At 47.8% G+C, this 17,739-nt stretch overlaps 1 protein-coding gene across 4 annotated transcripts in view; it reads right to left on the bottom strand.

Annotated features, from left to right (window-relative positions):
* Window positions 1-14,243, bottom strand: part of LOC310676191 (cytochrome P450 2C19-like) — a 32,554-nt gene extending 18,311 nt beyond the window's left edge. The window contains exons 1-9 of one of the 4 annotated variants that reach the window (XM_083437792.1): window positions 13,773-14,152; window positions 12,172-12,334; window positions 6,561-6,710; window positions 5,317-5,477; window positions 4,440-4,616; window positions 3,953-4,094; window positions 2,801-2,988; window positions 2,191-2,332; window positions 1,559-1,850 (exon numbers count right to left, since the gene is read on the bottom strand). In XM_083437792.1, coding sequence (XP_083293918.1) covers window positions 1,669-1,850; window positions 2,191-2,332; window positions 2,801-2,988; window positions 3,953-4,094; window positions 4,440-4,616; window positions 5,317-5,477; window positions 6,561-6,710; window positions 12,172-12,334; window positions 13,773-13,955 — 1,488 coding nt within the window. In that variant the 5' untranslated portion in view covers window positions 13,956-14,152 and the 3' untranslated portion in view covers window positions 1,559-1,668. Of the gene's footprint in view, window positions 1-1,558; window positions 1,851-2,190; window positions 2,333-2,447; window positions 2,660-2,800; window positions 2,989-3,952; window positions 4,095-4,439; window positions 4,617-5,316; window positions 5,478-6,560; window positions 6,711-12,171; window positions 12,335-13,772 lie in introns of those variants that run through there. The other 3 variants (XM_083437795.1, XM_083437793.1, XM_083437794.1) reach the window with 3 other exon arrangements.
* Window positions 14,244-17,739: the final 3,496 nt, after the last annotated feature.

Here is a 17,739-nt window from a genome sequence, read left to right as displayed (position 1 = left end):
TGGCTACGTTTGGCAGAGTCAGGTCAGTTCAAGGCCAGAACGAAACACCTAGATATTCGCTTCCGGAATGTGTGCCAGAGTGTTCAGGAGGGATTAGTTGCGCTGAAGTATTGTCCCTCAGCCAAGAACCTAGCTGATGGGTTCACGAAGCCACTCTCCTTTCAGAGACATGGAGAGTTTTGCGAAGGTCTGGGTTTGGGACGACCAAGGGTCGATTCTCCCCTCAGGCGCGAGGCATGAGGGGGTGTTGGGTGTAGTGAAGGGTTAACCTTCTGTGCCTCGAGACTGAGGGGACGGGCTTACAAGGGAAGTAAGCCAGGATGTGACGAAAGCAGCTTGGAATGCTGTGTGAGTTCATTGGAAATCGAAAGCAGCAGTTTTGCTGTTGCGTAGCTGCAAGGAGAGAGTGAAAACATGCAGCTCCATTCAGATGGGATTTGACTTTGTAAATACTTGTTTTTTGTGACAATAAAGTGACTTTAGAACAGAAGCAACGTCTTGGGAAGTGCTCTTTCATCACACAACTGCTGTGCATATTCTGCTAATTGTTTTATGACCTGCAGAGGCTCGCAGGGGGAAGCGTGCTGGATGCCGAACAATAAAGCAATAAATCTATCGGAAGAGGTTATCGGAGCAGGTCAACCGAATAGGTAGGACATGCGAGGGAATGAAAAGGTCATCTCAGACAGGGGCCTCAACCCACCCAGCTTCTACAGCCTGCAGCACTTCAACCCACCAAGTCAAGGTTGGATATCTTGCTGCTGGACTCCAGCTCCCATATTCTCCAGCCACCTAGCCAATGAAATGGGATTATGGGAGTTGTCCCAACTGAGCCCTCATGGCAAGAATGGGGAACCTGCAGCCCTTCAGATATTTCTGGACTCCAGCCCCCATCTGCCCCAGCCAACATCAGGGGTGATGGGCGCAAGAGTCCAACCACCATTGAGGGTCACCAGTTCCTCAGTGGTTGACTCAGTTCCTTCCACTCTGATTGGCTTCATTTAGCACAAAGACTTCTTCTCATTGGCTAAAAAGCTTACATCTTGGCAGATTTTGCCCATCACACATATACAGTGACGGAGGAAGGGGGTGGGGGTGGGGGTGCAGTCTGCCCCGGATGTCATCATTGAGGGGTGTGTGACAAAATCAGTTTTTAAAAAATTGTGCTCACAAAATTTTTCGGAGTGACATGGTGGCTTAGGCACCTGCAAGTTTCGCGCTGCAACGTGGGATTTGTGTCTGCCTACTGCCTCTCCCTCAGACGCCCTACAGCTGAGGGGGAGTCGGCGGAGAGGCTCCAAGCATTGGAGAGGTTTGCCCCGCGCCCATGGGTCGCTCGACACACCCCTGGCTGCAGGACATGCCCCCGCACCAGGCACTCCAGCGGCTAGCTACGCCGCTGCACACATAGGCATATGAAGGGGCAAGAAAGATAAGAATGGGATTTTTTGTGTATGAATAATTTTTAAATCCTGCTATTTGTCCATTGCAATAATGTCTTCAACGTGAAATAGTCTCTAGCACGATCCCCAAAGTAACAGTTCAACAAATAGTCAGATAAGAAGATAGGGCTCCACACGTGAGGAGATATTGTGTTATGGGTTTTTTGAACAAAGATTTGCCAGGCTGCGACTTGTCCACATGTACAGCCCTCCTGAGGCAGGCTTTTCAGCGAGGGACAATGCAGAGCTGATAGGGCCGAGGGCAGTTGCCTATGCTACTCAACACCGGTGTGAGATCGATGTCCTTGGGGTCAATGATGGACTTCAGAGTGAAGTTCTGTAATATGGTGGTCAAGAACAAGAAGATCTCCATACGGGCCAGACCTTCCCCCGCACATATCCGCTTCCCTGCAAAGGAAACTCAAAGTGTAAGATGCATAACAACCACTTTGGCTGTTACGGAGAAAATAACAATCATGCCAAAGGAGCAAAGGTGCTGCTCTAGAACAGCTCCTGGGAGAGTCACTCTTTCCACCATTCTTTTGCTTCAGCTGGCCACAGGAAAGGTGCAAGGAGTTCTGATGGACCCAGAAGCCTTTGCCCCTCTCTCACAAACTGGGAGCCCTTCCAGTTTAGGCTGCAGGAGGAAGGAGGTTCCCCCTCAATGCCCCGACACCAGCCAATTAGGGAGATGGGAAAGACCTGAGCTGGCCAAGACTGCAGCCAACTGAGGAAGCAGAGATCTTACCTGCTGAGAAAGGCATGAAATAGTTGCTCTTCCTGAAGGTGCCATCTTTGTGCAAGAAATGTCCTGGGTTAAATTCTTTGGGGTTTGGAAATTCTTTGTGGTCATGTAGCACAGATGTCAGACTAGGATATATGGTAGTGCCCTGCAGAGAGTGCAAAGAAATGGGCTGGATGGCCATGACACCCAACGAAAGCATAAAATTGACACTCACAAAGGAATGGTGTGGGAAGGTACTTTGTTGATACAGAAGAAGAATGGGGCAGCTTCAGAAGGCAATAGGGTGTTTAAAATGAAGTCCAGGCCTGAAGATGCCCAGCTGCACTTTAGGAGTTGGGCTAAACTACTTCTCTTACTTGTACATAAGAAGAGAAGAAAAGCTCTGCTGGATCAGGCCAGTGGCCCCATCTGGTCCAGCATCCTGTTTTCATGGTGTCCAACCAAATGCCCATGGGAAGCCCTTAAACATAATCTAAGCAAGACAGCACTCTCAATTCCTGTGGTTTCCACCCACTGGTATTCAGAAGCATTCTGCCTCTCACCATGGAGGTAGAATATAGCCATCATGGCTACCAGCCTACTATTACTACTTAGAGCCTTGAAAAGAGCTGACCTTTGGAATGACATATTGTCTGAACGGTGTATCTTTGAGGACTGCATGAGGGACGCTCAGTGGGACAAGAGAGATGAACCTCTGGATCTCATGGATGACAGCATCTGTGTAAGGCATTTCCCCACGATCTGCTATGCAAGGACTTCGAGATCGGCCAATAACTCGGTCAATTTCTTCATGCACTTTCTCTGTAATTGGAAGAATGAGGTTTAATACCAGTGCAGGAAACATCATAGAAGCAATTGAAATTCCATGGGAGTGCCTGCCAGCCCCTGCACATTTTTGGAGCTTTCAATGTTTTCTGATGCCAACTTTCTGTTGACTCATCACATTAACTCAGACAAATTATTATAGCTCACCTTCAGTAATCCATCTGTAAACAGGGAAACATAGTATAACTGCAATTATTTATATATGAATTCAATTTCTATCCAAAAGGAGCCCAGCGGGAGAAAAGCCTCCTCTTTAGGGAAGTTTTAGAAGCAAGTGATGGTCCAGCTTAGAGGGATTCCTATTGGAGGCACTGTCCTGCAGTGATTCTGATCCTACCTGAGGGCCCTTTGGCCCCTGGCCCTTGTGGTTGTGCCTTTGTCTAAAGCAGTAGTGTCCAAACGTTTTTCAAAGAGGGCCACATTGGATGAAGTAAAGGCTCGTGAGGGCCAACCAAAGGGCCAACCAATGTTGTTAAGCTTTTTTTTAAGGATTTTACCTCAGGAAATAAAATGCCGCTGGGGCAGCAGACCGGATTAGGTCCCCAAAATGGACTTTGGACATGCCTGTTCTAAAGGATCTGCACTGGCTGCCAGTACACTACTGAGCCAAATTCAAGTTGTTACTGTTTGCATATAAATCCTAGGGTTTGCAATATGGTCAGCTATAAGAGCTCATCCACACTTCTGTTTTTGCTAGGATTTCTAGGCACAGGTCTGTGGTTACTAGGCATGGATCTGAGCATTTTGTCCACCCCACCCCCACAGTTGCCTCCAGGAAAGCCTTCTGTTTACTACTGATGTCAGTCAGCGATGATTAACATTCAGCAACTAACAGTGGGTTTTCCTGGGGAAAACGGCAGAACAACAACCTCTTGGACCTGTGACACATAAATCTAGGAGAGAACTAGAATAATAAATACTAACATCATTTCCGTTTTACCTTGTATCTCTGGGTATTTGAGGAGGATCATGAACCCGTATCGCAGTGTGGTGCTGCTGCTCTCTGTTCCAGCCGAAAACAAGTCAACTGTGCTTATGGCCAGGTTTTCAATGGTGAAATGGGATGCACTATTACCTTTTTCCTGCAGAAAGACACAACACAGTCAGTGGAGTCAACTCAATTGTTCTGAGTACAACATAACAAGAATTTAACTTCGCCACTGGGACCAGCTAGCTTCCCAAGACACATCTTATCTCAAGTCTTTTTATAGCTCGTTCCTCTGGACATTCCTTGCCCAGAGGGCTAATCATTAGAAAGAATTTCCCACTTACTGCAGGAACAAGTCAGCAATGGGAAATGAATCTACTCCAATGGGGTGTGGGCAGGAATCTCTTTCCTTGGCATTCCCCACAAGAAGCTGGATGGAAGTCTGCTGGTTGGGAAGCTTCAGGAGTGGCAGGAGAATTCTATGAGTTTTCATGATTACCTGATCCATTTTCATAAGGAAGCAGTCGATAAAATCCCGAGGTGAGTTGGGGTCCAGAGTGGGCTTGTGCTCTTCAACCTCCTCCAAAACAAACTCTCTGAGTGCCAAGTTGTTTTTCAGCAGTTTGTGGTGGGGCCCAGGGATGCATTTCATCAAAGAAGGAAAGATGTTGTAGAGCTAGAAGAAACACCACAAGAGACCCATTGGCACCAGCCTCAGTCAGGGGTTGTCCAAACTCGGGCTTCAGTATAACGTTGGCCACTGTTGCCTTGTGTGCATTTCAACTCTGTGGTCCACACACCAGCATTTTCACTACCAATGCCTCGAATATCTCTGTAGATGTTCCCCATCTGCATTACTGGGTGGTGCTTCATTGATTGTACTGCATTGTATTATCTTCCCTTCCCCTTAGTTAGTGCTTTCCCACCCTCTGCCTAATGTTTGTAGAGGTCATATGCAGATTTATTTATTTGTTTATTTCACCTATGTGTACCTTTACAAAAAACTGAGAAATCATGCAACAATCCCCCATCTGTGCTGCCAAAACTGCTTAAGCTTTACTTCCTGTTCCACTGGGCTGCTGTTAAGTCAAACCTTGGTTACTAGACCCAGGTATTGGCATTGTATGCACCGACCTTGACTGGATCTCCAAATTAAAAACATAAGAACGTAAGAAGAGACTATTGAATCAGGCCAGTGGCCCATCCTGCTGTCACAGTGGCTAACCAGTTACCCGTGGCAAGCCTGCAACTAGGACATTAACAGAAATATTAAGAGGCAGAGGCAGTATGGGTCATGAGAAGCCTGGGAGAAAGAATTTAAACAGCAGGAAAATTTAGACTTTGTGGGAAAGGGCCTTTAAAAAGATGGCACCTACCTGTCCCCAAGAAGAGCTAAAAACCTCAAAGTTTTCATTCATTAAGCTCATCATGGATAGGAACTTCTTGTCATTATAATCGTATCGTTTCCCAAAGACAATTGCACAAATGACATTGGAGAGAGCGCAACTGAGTGAGTAGGTTGGATCCAAGGGCTTCTCTGGAAGGACAACAAACAAATAATTATACAACCCCACTACAGGTTTTAGGCAATAATCTAGTCTGGAATTTCTGAGCTGCCATTTCCTGGCTCCTGGCCTCAGTGGTCAGACAGGGAGCTGCCTTTCTCACAACAATTCTGGAGGCATGGGCATCTTCAGTGGCTATGAGTGGTTTCTTCCAAGGACTTTCCAAGGTGCTTTCCTCCAGCTTCAGCCAATATATCCTTAGATAGGAAAGGGTGAGCACAGTGGAGCAGGCCTTGGTGAAGTCTAGACTAAAACTAGGGAATCTAAAGCACTTCAGATGCTGCTAGACTATCACTTCTGGACCACTGATGACTGTTGGGGCTAAAAGCAGCTGGAATTCAACAATATCTGCAGAGCACTCTTGCAGTTGATAGAGAAGCAGCAGCTGGGCTTTAGTTGGAACTGGTCTGTGTCAGCATATTACACCCCTGCTGAAAGCTATGCATTGTTTGCCAGTACATTGACAAGGTAAGTTCAGTACATTAGTGGTGTGTATGAAGCCCTCAGTGACCTAGGACTAGGTGGTGGTTAATAATCTGTTGTGATGTTCAAGGGGGTCTGCTTGATAAGCCTATGTGGATGAGGGGCAGTGGATACCCACCCTAGGACCAGTTGACTTAAGGACCACCTTTTCCCATACACACTGCTCAGATCACTATGATCATCAGGAGAAGCCTTCCAAATTTCCACACACTCATCACGTTTGTTTCATATCAATGCAGATATCTATTATATCTATTAAAACTTTGAGCACCATGGCACCTATGTTTTGGAATGTGGTTCCTATTGAAACCAGCTAGAATTTTGGCATTTCATCACCTGCAGGAAATGTTTGTATTTCACAAGTGTTTTTAGGCAATTTATTTGATTCAGTGTTGGTCACTAGTTCTGTGTTTTACGATTTTAAATTTTTTAATAATTTGCTTGTACCCACCATGCTATTTCTTTATGAGTTGGTGGTTAATAATCTGTTGTAATGTACCCCAGAATCTGTTGTGATGTTCAAGGGGGTCTGCTTGATAAGCCTATGTGGATGAGGGGCAGTGGCTACCCACCCTGAGTGTCCTGGAACTTTTCTAGCAGGAACTGTGCTTCCTCCTGGATCCTCTCCTCAATACTTTTCTTTCCCATGCCAAAGTTGCGCAGGGTGGTAAGGGCAAAGCGTCGGAGCTGCTTCCACATCTCCCCATTGCTGAATACAATTCCTGGAAAGCAGAAGATGAAATGGGCTTAAAGGAGATGGATGGACTGAAAGGGAGAGCAGACGAAGCAGGTTGGAAGAGCGGGAGGCTAGTTGTTTAAGTGCAAAGTGTTGATTTGTATTTATTTATTTTTTTGGTTACAAATTTAACGATAGCTTGCAGTAACTTTGAAACTCTTTCTTGGTGTGGAGAGCTTATTGATTCACAAGATCCAGGCCAGGGAATTCTGCTCACATAACTCTCACACTTACTGCCCACACCAGAATTACCTCAGACCATTATTTTTAAAGGCTAGAGACTCATTCAATCCTGCTCTAGACCAGAGGCGGAGCTAGCTGTAACCACCTTTGTCCGCTACTGCCCTAGATAGTGCTTAAGTACTTTTGTGAGATGGCTCATTTCTCTCTTAAATGGCAATGCCCAATATATAGCTCTGCCATTAAAAGGCTGATAATTATCTACTGCTACTGTCCAGTGGGAACATTAATTAGGTATTGTTATGTACTGAGTTGAGTAGGATCCAAACTGCAGCAGTCTGATTGGTCCTAGAACAATAGGATTCAGAATGCAGCAGTCTGATTGGTCCTAGAACAATGCAGCAGTATGATTGGTTGGCAGGAACCCCCCAATCATGCTCCAGATAGAAGTGAATCCACAACCTGATTGGCTTACAGTAGAATTCCGGAATTAGCCAATCATGTGCAGCCCATTGTGTAAATAATGTATATAAAGCAGATACATTGAGGGAACATTCATTCATTCCTCCTCACCACTATGAGCTGAATGAAGAGCATGAAATCACTTTGCGACTCTGAGTATATTTCACTGGCGAGGAAGGTGGGATCCCGCTGAGCTGACTGCAACACACAGCACTGCAGCACCACCACCTGCCGCACCGCTGCCTCACACCCTGTATTCAGGTTTCAGCTCAGGGACACAAGGAACTCAGAATGGCAACCGACAGCAGCTTCTCGCCGTTCAACCCAGCATCTGGAGACTGGGAAGCGTACGCCTCCCGTTTCACCTTCCTCCTAGAAGCCAAAGGGGTCACCGACGAAGAACACGCCAAGAAGAGGGCGATATTCTTCAGCGTCTGCGGAGAGGAGACGTTTGAAATCTCCCGGGCTCTCCTTGAGCCTGAAGACGTCGCTACTGTTCCATACAAAACAATAATGGAACAGCTGAAGGGGCACTTTTCGCCGCAGCCCTCAGTGGTGGCTCGTCGAAATGCCTTCTATGCAAAGCGGCAAGCCCCTGGGGAAACCATAACTGGGTTTGTGATCTCTCTCCGCCAAGCCGCCTGGTTCTGCAACTTCTCAGAGCTGGAGAACATGCTTCGTGATCGCCTCGTCAGTGGCCTGAAGGATGAGAAGCTGCAACGACGCCTCTACGCTAAGAAGGACCTAACGTTCCAGGTCGCTCTGGAGGAGGCCCTGGCAACGGAAGCTGCCGAGAGGTCGACGCAAGAGGCACGGCCGAGCCTGCCGTCCCAACTGAGGGTCCACCACGAAGACCTCACCGACGACTCAGGATCCGACAGGGAGGAGGTGCACCGAGTACAGCAGAGCACTCAAGCAGCCCACATACCACACCTGCCTCGACGAGAAGGAGGGAACTGCACAAGCTGCGGGGAAATTCACGAAAGGAGGACCTGCCGTTTCTGCAACGCAGAGTGCAGGCAGTGCAGAAAATCGGGACACATCGCCTGGATGTGTCGGGCTCGGCCCATCCAATGCCAGGCATCAGATGACCAATCCAAGAGCCCCAGGTCCCGGGGCCCAACGCACCAAGGCAACTCAACGGAGCTCACGGACTTCCAGGTATACCAATTGCCCCACCCCAATGTAGAGAAAATTTATGTAGAGGTACAGATAGAGGGGGCCCCATGCCGCATGGAGCTTGACACGGGTTCAACTCTATCCATAATCTCGGCAAGGACCTTAAGGAAACTGTGTCCTACTGGGGGTCCCAAACTCAGGCCGGCCCCATTCACCCTCCGGGACTTCCAGAAACGTAAGGTCCCCACAATGGGGGTGGGGACCTTCAGGGTGCAATACCAAGGGTGGACGCGGCAACTGGACTTGCTTGTGGCCAAGGGCCCCTACATTAGCTTACTGGGATTGGCATGGTTTGGACCACTGGGGCTAGCCGTCACCGGGCTGAACCACACTAGCTTACAAGTGGACGTGGACGCCATATGCAAGGAATTTCCGGGGGTTTTCAATGGGAAATTGGGACAGTATAGCCCCCCCATTGCTCTACAGCTAGACCCCGCAGTACGACCGGTCAGACTCAAGGTCCGCCGGGTCCTGTTCGCCCTGAAACCCCGTATAGACGAGGAATTGGACCGGCTTGTGGAGCAAGGAGTGCTGGAGCCGGTGCCTACTGCCCCCTGGGAAACCCCAATCGTCACACCCATCAAGCCTAATGGTTCGGTCCGCATCTGCGCAGACTACAAATGTACCATAAACAAGGCCCTCATGGCCCATGCATACCCAGTGCCAGTGGTCAGCCATGTCCTTGCCACCCTGGCTGGGTCGAAATTTTTTGGCAAGCTGGACTTGGCCCAAGCATATCAACAGCTGCCAGTAGATGAGGCCACAGCAGAGGCACAGACGATTGTGACGCACAGAGGAGCGTTCAGGGTAAAGCGGCTGCAATTCGGTGTCAGTGTGGCCCCAGGCATATTCCAGAATCTAATGGGCTTTCTTCCTTAAAGGGATTCCTGGTGTCACCCCCTTCTTTGATGATGTGTTGATTGCAGGGCCCACACCAGAGGAGTTTGAGGACCGCCTCCACACCGTTCTGCACCGTTTCCAGACAGCGGGTCTCAAGGTGAAGTGGGAAAAATGTCTACTAGGAGTGCCTCAGGTGGACTTTCTGGGATTTATGGTGGACGCAGAAGGGATCCACCCAACTGGGGACAAGGTATGGGCCATTTGTGATGCCCCAGCGCCCAAGAGCAAGACTGAACTTCAGGCCTTCTTGGGACTATTGAACTTTTACCATTCCTTCCTTCCCCACAAGGCGGCAGTAGCAGAGCCCCTACACAGACTCCTGGACAAGCGGGGCCCTTGGGTGTGGGGGCAGTGCCAGGAGGCTGCATTCCAGGCAGTCAAGGACTTGCTTGTATCAAACTCGGTCTTAGCACACTTCAACAAGAGGCTGCCGGTGGTGCTAGCATGCGACGCCTCGCCCTATGGCATTGGCGCTGTCCTGGGACACCAACTCCCTGATGGAAGATAGATACCAGTGGCATACGTTTCCCAGACACTCAATGCAACCGAGCGGAACTACTCACAAATTGATAAGGAGGGTTTGGCAATCGTGAAGGGAGTAAAAAAATCCATGATTTCTTGTACGGGCGGCCCTTCACCGTGGTGACTGACCACAAGCCGTTGCTTGGCTTGTTTGCCCCCGAAAAGCAGACCCCCCAAGTGCTGTCTGCTTGCGTCCTCAGGTGGTCAATTTTCCAGCTACCAGTATGCACTGATTCACCGCCCTGGGAAGGCGATGGGCCATGTGGATGCCCTCAGCAGGCTACCACTACCAGAAACAGGCCCCGACCCAGCACCTGCACAAGAGGTTATGAGCCTGGAGCTACTTCCCGACCGCCCCATTCAGGCACAAGAAGTTGCACACCATTCCAAGAAAGACAGGGTCATCTCCCGGGTCCTGGACTGGGTATGGAGGGGATGGCCCAGCAGCAGCCCCAGGCCAGAATTCGCCGGCTACACAACTCACAAACATGAACTGTCGGCCCACAAGGGGTGCCTGTTATGGGGAAGCAGGGTCGTGGTTCCCCAGCCCCTCCACAAAAGGGTCCTCACAGCCCTACACAAGACACACCCAGGGGTAGTAAGAATGAAGGCCCTTGCCAGGAGTTATGTGTGGTGGCTGGGGATCGACAGAGAGATAGAGGCCTGGGTCAAACACTGCCAGGCCTGCCAAGAATCCCGCCCAGATCCCCCAAGGGCTCCAGTCCAGTCCTGGGAGTCCGCCCGACCACCATGGTCACGCCTGCATGTGGACTTCGCTGGCCCCTTTCAGAGGAAAACATTCTTCATAGTGGTCCTACACCAAATGGCTGGAAGTCACACTGGTACCGTCCACTTCTACGTCCGCAGCCCTCTGGGTACTACGAAGGCTGTTTGCAACCCACGGGCTCCCTGACACTCTCTTCTCAGACAATGGGACTGCATTTACGTCAGGAGAATTCCAAACCTTCACAGCGCAGAACGCCATCTGCCACATCCGTTCGGCGCCATTCCACCCTGCCACCAATGGCCAAGCAGAACGCATGGTGCGGACCACCAAGGACACCCTTCGTCTCATGACGCAAGGGGATTGGGAGTAACGCCTTGCCACATTCCTTCTAGCACAGCACCCCCAGCTCAACAACTGGCCGGAGCCCCGCTGAACTACTAATGGGTCGGCGCCTTGCAATCTGATTGGACCGCCTTCACCCCAATAGAGCTCAGGATGAGGTAGTGGTGGGGGAAGGCAGGAACCTCCGGACCTTCGAGACCCAGGACCCAGTGTACGCAAAGAATTTTGGGGCAGGCCCAGCATGGGTACCCGCCACAGTCACCAGGGTCACTGGCCCCATGTCGTACGAGGTGCTAACGGATGGGGGGCAATGCTGACGCTGCCACTGCGACCAGATATGGTGACGATTCCCGGGAGAAACCAGGAGGAGGACAGGTCAAAGGAGTCCCAAGGGAACAGTGGGGCAGTGAGGCCCATAGAGCAGGAGGGGCCAGCAGGAGAGGCAGAATCAGTAAATACAGAGATGACCCGAGATGCCGAAAGGACATCGGAACCAGAACCACGACTGAGCAAGCCGGTTACGCCAGACCAAACAGCACCATCACAGCCAGCATCCTTGGAACACGAGCCAGAGCCTGAACCCTGGACCAGGGAACACCCCATGCCGCAACGCACACGTAGGCCGCCGGCGTACCTTGAGGACTATGAATGCGACCTCCTGGGCAGGACTGGAACTTAGAGGGGAGGGGTATTACGTACTGAGTTGAATAGGATCCAAACTGCAGCAGTCTGATTGGTCCTAGAACAATAGGATTCAGAATGCAGCAGTCTGATTGGTCCTAGAACAATGCAGCAGTATGATTGGTTGGCAGGAACCACCCAATCATGCTCCAGATAGAAGTGAATCCACAACCTGATTGGCTTACAGTAGAATTCCGGAATTAGCCAAACATGTGCAGCTCATTGTGTAAATAATGTATATAAAGCAAATACTTTGAGGGGACATTCATTCATTCCTCCTCACCACTATGAGCTGAATAAAAAGCATGAAATCACTTTGTGACTCTGAGTATATTTCAGGAAAGTTTATCTCAAGATGCAATGACTTGTCTTTGCAACCTTTTTTGCTTTATTTTCATGAATAGAGGGATTTTCCTGCATCCCCCCCCTCCGCTGGTCAACCAGCATAAAATACCTAATCCCTTGTTGACATCATCAGCTAATGGCAGGTGTCCCCTGGCAGCAAATTCATCTCCACGGTCGATCAGTGCTTCTTTCACTGCATCATAGCCATGCAGCACCACAACCCGTTCTGCTCCAAAATACATTGTGAACACAGAGCCATACTTCTCACTAAACTGGAAAAAAGAAGGACACACATCTAGGTGGGTTTGCGGGTTAGGAGAGAGTCATATAGCTGATGGAGAGCCCCGCTGCCCCCAGACTCACTATGGGCATCTGAACCACATGACTCTTAATAACATACAGAAGAGTTCGGCAGCTATATCAGACCAAAGGCCAACTAGTCCACGACTGTTATCACAGTGGCCAAGCTTTATCTTCAAGGAATTTTGTCTTAACAAAATTCCACAGTGAATTCCACAGTTTCAATATGCACTGTACAAAGAACTACTATCTTGTGTGTGTTGTAAATCTTCCCACATTCAGCTTTAACCGAAGGCTCCATGTTTTAGCATTACAGACCCTTCATGTGTCCCTATTTTCCAGGGACATCCCTGATTTAGAGAAGCTGTCCCAGTTTGACCACAGAATGTCCCCCCTTTTCCTTCGGATGCCCCTATTTTCACTGGAGAATGTTGGAGGGTATAGAGTTGTCCGACCCCCTCTGAAGGCAATCCTGAATAGGGAAGTGTTTTTTTGTTTAATTTCTAATGTTTTATTACTTTTTTATATATGTTGGAAGCTGCCCAAAGTGGCTGGGGCAACCCAGTAAGTTGTGTGGGCTATAAATAGTAAAATTATTATGGAATTGGATGTCCCTATTTTCATTGGAGAAATGTTGGAGGGTATGGCATTATGAGAGGGGGGTAAAAGTGTTCTCCCGTCCACTTTCTCTATACCGTGAATATGATTATAGTGCTCTGTTATGTCTCCCTCACACTCATTTTTCTAAGGGAATTCTTACAGTACCTTCCCACTGAGCACATTCTGGGGAAAATAAAGGAGCAGCTTTTCAGAATACAAGAAGACGATGAACTCCACACTGTCCAGCAGAGGCTAAAAATGTTCAGAGGGCAAAAATGCCCAAACCATCCATGTGTGGAGGGAGAATTGGACCCTCCACCCCCCCTGTCTCTAAAATAGTATGAAAATTGCACTATTGCTTTTTAAAGTTCTTTACTCAGAAAGGGGCTTTATGGCTTTTATTTTAAGGATAAAACAATAAAATGACAATAAAACAACCCCCTTTCTGGAGTTGTGGGATCTGCTCAAAGTCCACCTCTTTTCTGTGGAGCCTTTGGGACAAGTCCCTGCTCCCCATCCCTGCCAATGTAGCCAAGCGCAAGTCCGTGCCACTGACATCACAGCGATTCTGCTATTCTTTTCTTCTGGTCTGGATGCCTCCGCTCCCTCTCTTGCCTCTCCTCTGTCAAAGTGCAGAGTCTGTTGCCTTATACTCTGCAAATGTGCCCTGCACACAGATGGTACCATCTATAAAGAAAGAAACTGACAATTGATTGTCCCCTTCCAAAAGAGTCAGATGGAAAGAGGCTTGCAAACAGGTAACGGTCATCAACAGACAGCTGTTGAGGAAGGTGCTCATCCTTGGCTTACCTCCTGGAGAACCTGGGCCAGGTTGTTGGTCTTCAGCTGCAGAGCGTTCCCTACGATGGGCAGTGGAGGTGGGCCAGGTGGCAGCTGCTTTGCATTCTCTGGCGTCCTGCTCCTGACTGCAAGGAAAACAAGGCAAGAGATACATATGATCATCAAAATGGTCACTGTCCCTAGAGGCTCCATGGCACCAGCTAACAGTGACTGAAATGACTCTAGATGAATTAATTTGCTTTCCAGTTTTATATACTCTGAGGAGGTCACATAGACATGGACTTTCACCAATAGGAATTCTAGGTTTCTCTGAGTAAATGAGATTAGCCATTAAGTAGATAAGGTTGTATAATCAAGAAATGAACTTCTCTGAACTTCAGTCTGTATTCTTTTTCTTCATTGATTAGTAAGGCAATGATAACGGCATTACTGCGCACAAGGTCTGCGATGTAAGACAACCAGGGGTCAGCTTTTTTCCCTGCCAAACATTGTAATGTAGCCTTGAGGCAAATGGTTCTGCTTCTAAGGTGCTTTCAGGACCAGGTTCCTGCAGGAGAGCTTCTTGGAGGTTTCGTCCACCTCAGATGCCCACAAATGTGAAATAAAATTGAGAACAACAAAATGCTTTTACAGGTGGAGTTAATTTAGAAAAAGACTACGAGCAAATGCTCAAGAAAATCACCATTTTATAGTTCAAATCGGGAAAAATAAATGCAGTAAATGGACCAAAGGCTGCCATCAGGGGTAGCAACAGAACTGCCACTTCACTACGCTGTGAAGAAATTAAATATTTTAATTTTTTTAGTTTCTTCTCCCGTTAGATTCACAAAATGTTTAGGGGTATGTGTACCCCTGCGTCCCTCCAGAAAAAAAGCACTGTACAGTGGTACTGTTAAGTTGTGGGCGAACATGTCAGACGACACAGCGATTCTTTAAACAGCTCTTCTTTATTCAGATGCCAGAACAGAACTAGGCTGAGGAGCTCAATCAGCCTGCTTATACAGTGGTGCCTCGCAAGACTTAAAGAATCCGTTCCGTGAGTCTTTTCGTCTTGCGGTTTTTTCGTCTTGCAAAGCAAGCCCATTAGCGGATTAGCGCTATTAGCGCTATTGGCAGTTTAAGGGCTAAAAACGGCTTTTTAAGGCTTAAGGGATTAGCGGTTTTGCTGCTAAAAGGCTTTTAGCAGCTTAGCGCTTCAGAAAAAGGGGTTTTGGAGCGGGAAAAAACCTCAAAAAATTTCTTCAATTTTCGTCTTGCGAAGCAAGCCCATAGGGAAATTCGTCTTGCGAAGTGCCTCTGCAAACGGAAAACCCTTTCGTCTTGTGCGTTTTCCGTCTTGCGAGGCATTCGTCTTGCGGGGCACCACTGTATAGAGCTCCAGAACAATGCAACTGTTGCCATATTCTAAAACTATCCAATCACTGAACGTCACTTTTTCATCCTTCATTTGCATACAAAACTATCCAATCACTGAACGTCACTTTTTGATCCTTCATTTGCATAACTATCTCCAGTATCCCCCTGCTGGCCCAGGGTGAGAACTTCAGTACATAACAGGTACCTTGGGTTACAGACGCTTCAGGTTACAGACTCCGCTAACCCAGAAATATTACCTCGGGTTAAGAGGTTTGCTTCAGGATGAGAACAGAAATCGTGCTCCAGTGGTGCGGCAGCAACAGGAGGCCTCATTAGCTAAAGTGATGCTTCAGGTTATGAACAGTTTCAGGTTAAGAACGGACCTACAGAACGAATGAAGTACTTAACCTGAGGTACCACTGTACATTATTATTAATACTAATACTATGTTGTTGTTGTTGCCACCCATTCTGCATCTGAGGAAGTATGCCCTAGCAAATCTTACTCCCTTTACAAATTGCCACAGACCTTCTCCTATTTTTATATACAACTTAGATAAAAAGAAGCAAGGGCATGGGAGAGGGTTTTCGCCAGCTAATATAAGCTTGTTCAGTGGGGCAGTTTGAGACAAAATACGACACTTTAATCCTGTGTGGACGTGGTCTATAAATGTCTGTAAATTCTGTAAATGTCTGTAAATTCTGGATTGCTTGCATTGTTACGTCATAAGCAGCAGGCCATCCTTAGATTAGATGTGTCAGGGGAATCGGTAGTGAAAGTACAGGTTTGCCACTGATCATACAAACAAACACAAATGCTGTGGGATGTGGGGGGGATTAAGGGCAATTGGGGCTAGGAAGGAATACAGAGGTTTGGGGGCATGTGAGGAAGGGGGAGGATGCATAGGGGAGGTGGGGAGACAGGAGGCTGTTTGATTTTGTTGTAAAATTCCAAAAATAAATAACAAAAAGTTGTTTGCATTGCTAATTAAAACTAAAAGGTTGCGTTTCTGCTGTCTGGATGTCATTTGCTAAAACCAAATGTGTTTTAAAAATTGAACCTATAAAGCAGAAATATGCACCACTGTGTTCAATGGTGCTTACTCCCAACCATGCAGAGAACTGCAGTCATGTGCCATAAATTTAATCATGAGATTTTATTAGTAATTTGTTTTTAATGTCTGTGTTTTAAAGGTGGAGGGATTTTTTAAAGCAATGTGTTAGAAAAGCAAAATACAGTGGTGCCTCGCAAGACGAAATTAATTCGTTCCGCGAGTCTCTTCGTCTAGTGGTTTTTTCGTCTTGCGAAGCAACCCTATTAGCGGCTTAGCGGATTAGCACTATTAGCGGTTTAGCGGCTTTTAGCGGCTATTAGTGGCTATTAAAGGCTTAAGGGATTAGTGGATTAGCTGCTAAAAGGCTATTAGCGGTTTAGCGGCTTAGAAAAAGGGAGTGGGGAGCGAAAAAAAATGTCAAGACTCGCAAGACAGTGTGGCACGGCAGCTAAAAAAGCCAATGCAATTCTGGGCTGCATCAATAGGAGTATAGCATCTAGATCAAGGGAAGTAATAGTGCCACTGTATTCTGCTCTGGTCAGACCTCACCTGGAGTACTGTGTCCAGTTCTGGGCACCACAGTTCAAGAAGGACACTGACAAACTGGAACGTGTCCAGAGGAGGGCAACCAAAATGGTCAAAGGCCTGGAAACGATGCCTTATGAGGAACGGCTAAGGGAGCTGGGCATGTTTAGCCTGGAGAAGAGGAGGTTAAGGGGTGATATGATAGCCATGTTGAAATATATAAAAGGATGTCACATAGAGGAGGGAGAAAGGTTGTTTTCTGCTGCTCCAGAGAAGCGGACATGGAGCAATGGATCCAAACTACAAGAAAGAAGATTCCACCTAAACATTAGGAAGAACTTCCTGACAGTAAGAGCTGTTCGACAGTGGAATTTGCTGCCAAGGAGTGTGGTGGAGTCTCCTTCTTTGGAGGTCTTTAAGCAGAGGCTTGACAACCATATGTCAGGAGTGCTCTGATGGTGTTTCCTGCTTGGCAGGGGGTTGGACTCGATGGCCCTTGTGGTCTCCCCCAACTCTATGATTCTATGATTCTAGGAATAGCCCTCAAGTGTTGCTGGGAATTGCAAATGGGGAGGAGAGCACTGTAGCGCTCAGGTGCTCCTTGAGGGCTTCTCATAGGCATCTGGTTGGCGACAGTGAGAACAGGATGCTGGACTAGATAGGCCTCTGACCTGCTCCAGCAGAGATCTGTTATGTTCTCTCTCCCAGGTCCAGGTGAGACTGCCAGAATCTTCTGAGAGCAGCCATTCAAACCACCCTAAAAAGCAACCTACTGCGCATGCTTCTGCAGCTATCTCTGGGAAGAGAAGGGGGAACAATAACTGCCACACCTTACTCTAGTAAATGAAGGTGTGCTGGATTGCTACTAATACAATGAATGGCAGCAGCTTCGGTTACATTAGAAACAAAGGCTAAGCTCCAAAGTGCATAAGGAATGCCTGGTAGAAACTAGAAGGAGCTTAGGATTTCAGGGGGATGTGTTTTTAAATGTTTTTCCTTTTTCTTGTGTTGATGTATTGTTTTTTTCTTTTATTTTTGATG

The sequence above is a fragment of the Podarcis tiliguerta genome (assembly GCF_965153285.1).
Source record: "Podarcis tiliguerta genome assembly, chromosome: 1".
NCBI lineage: Eukaryota > Metazoa > Chordata > Lepidosauria > Squamata > Lacertidae > Podarcis > Podarcis tiliguerta.
Note: the sequence above shows the minus strand (reverse complement) of the source record. Positions and strands in the feature narration are given on the sequence as shown.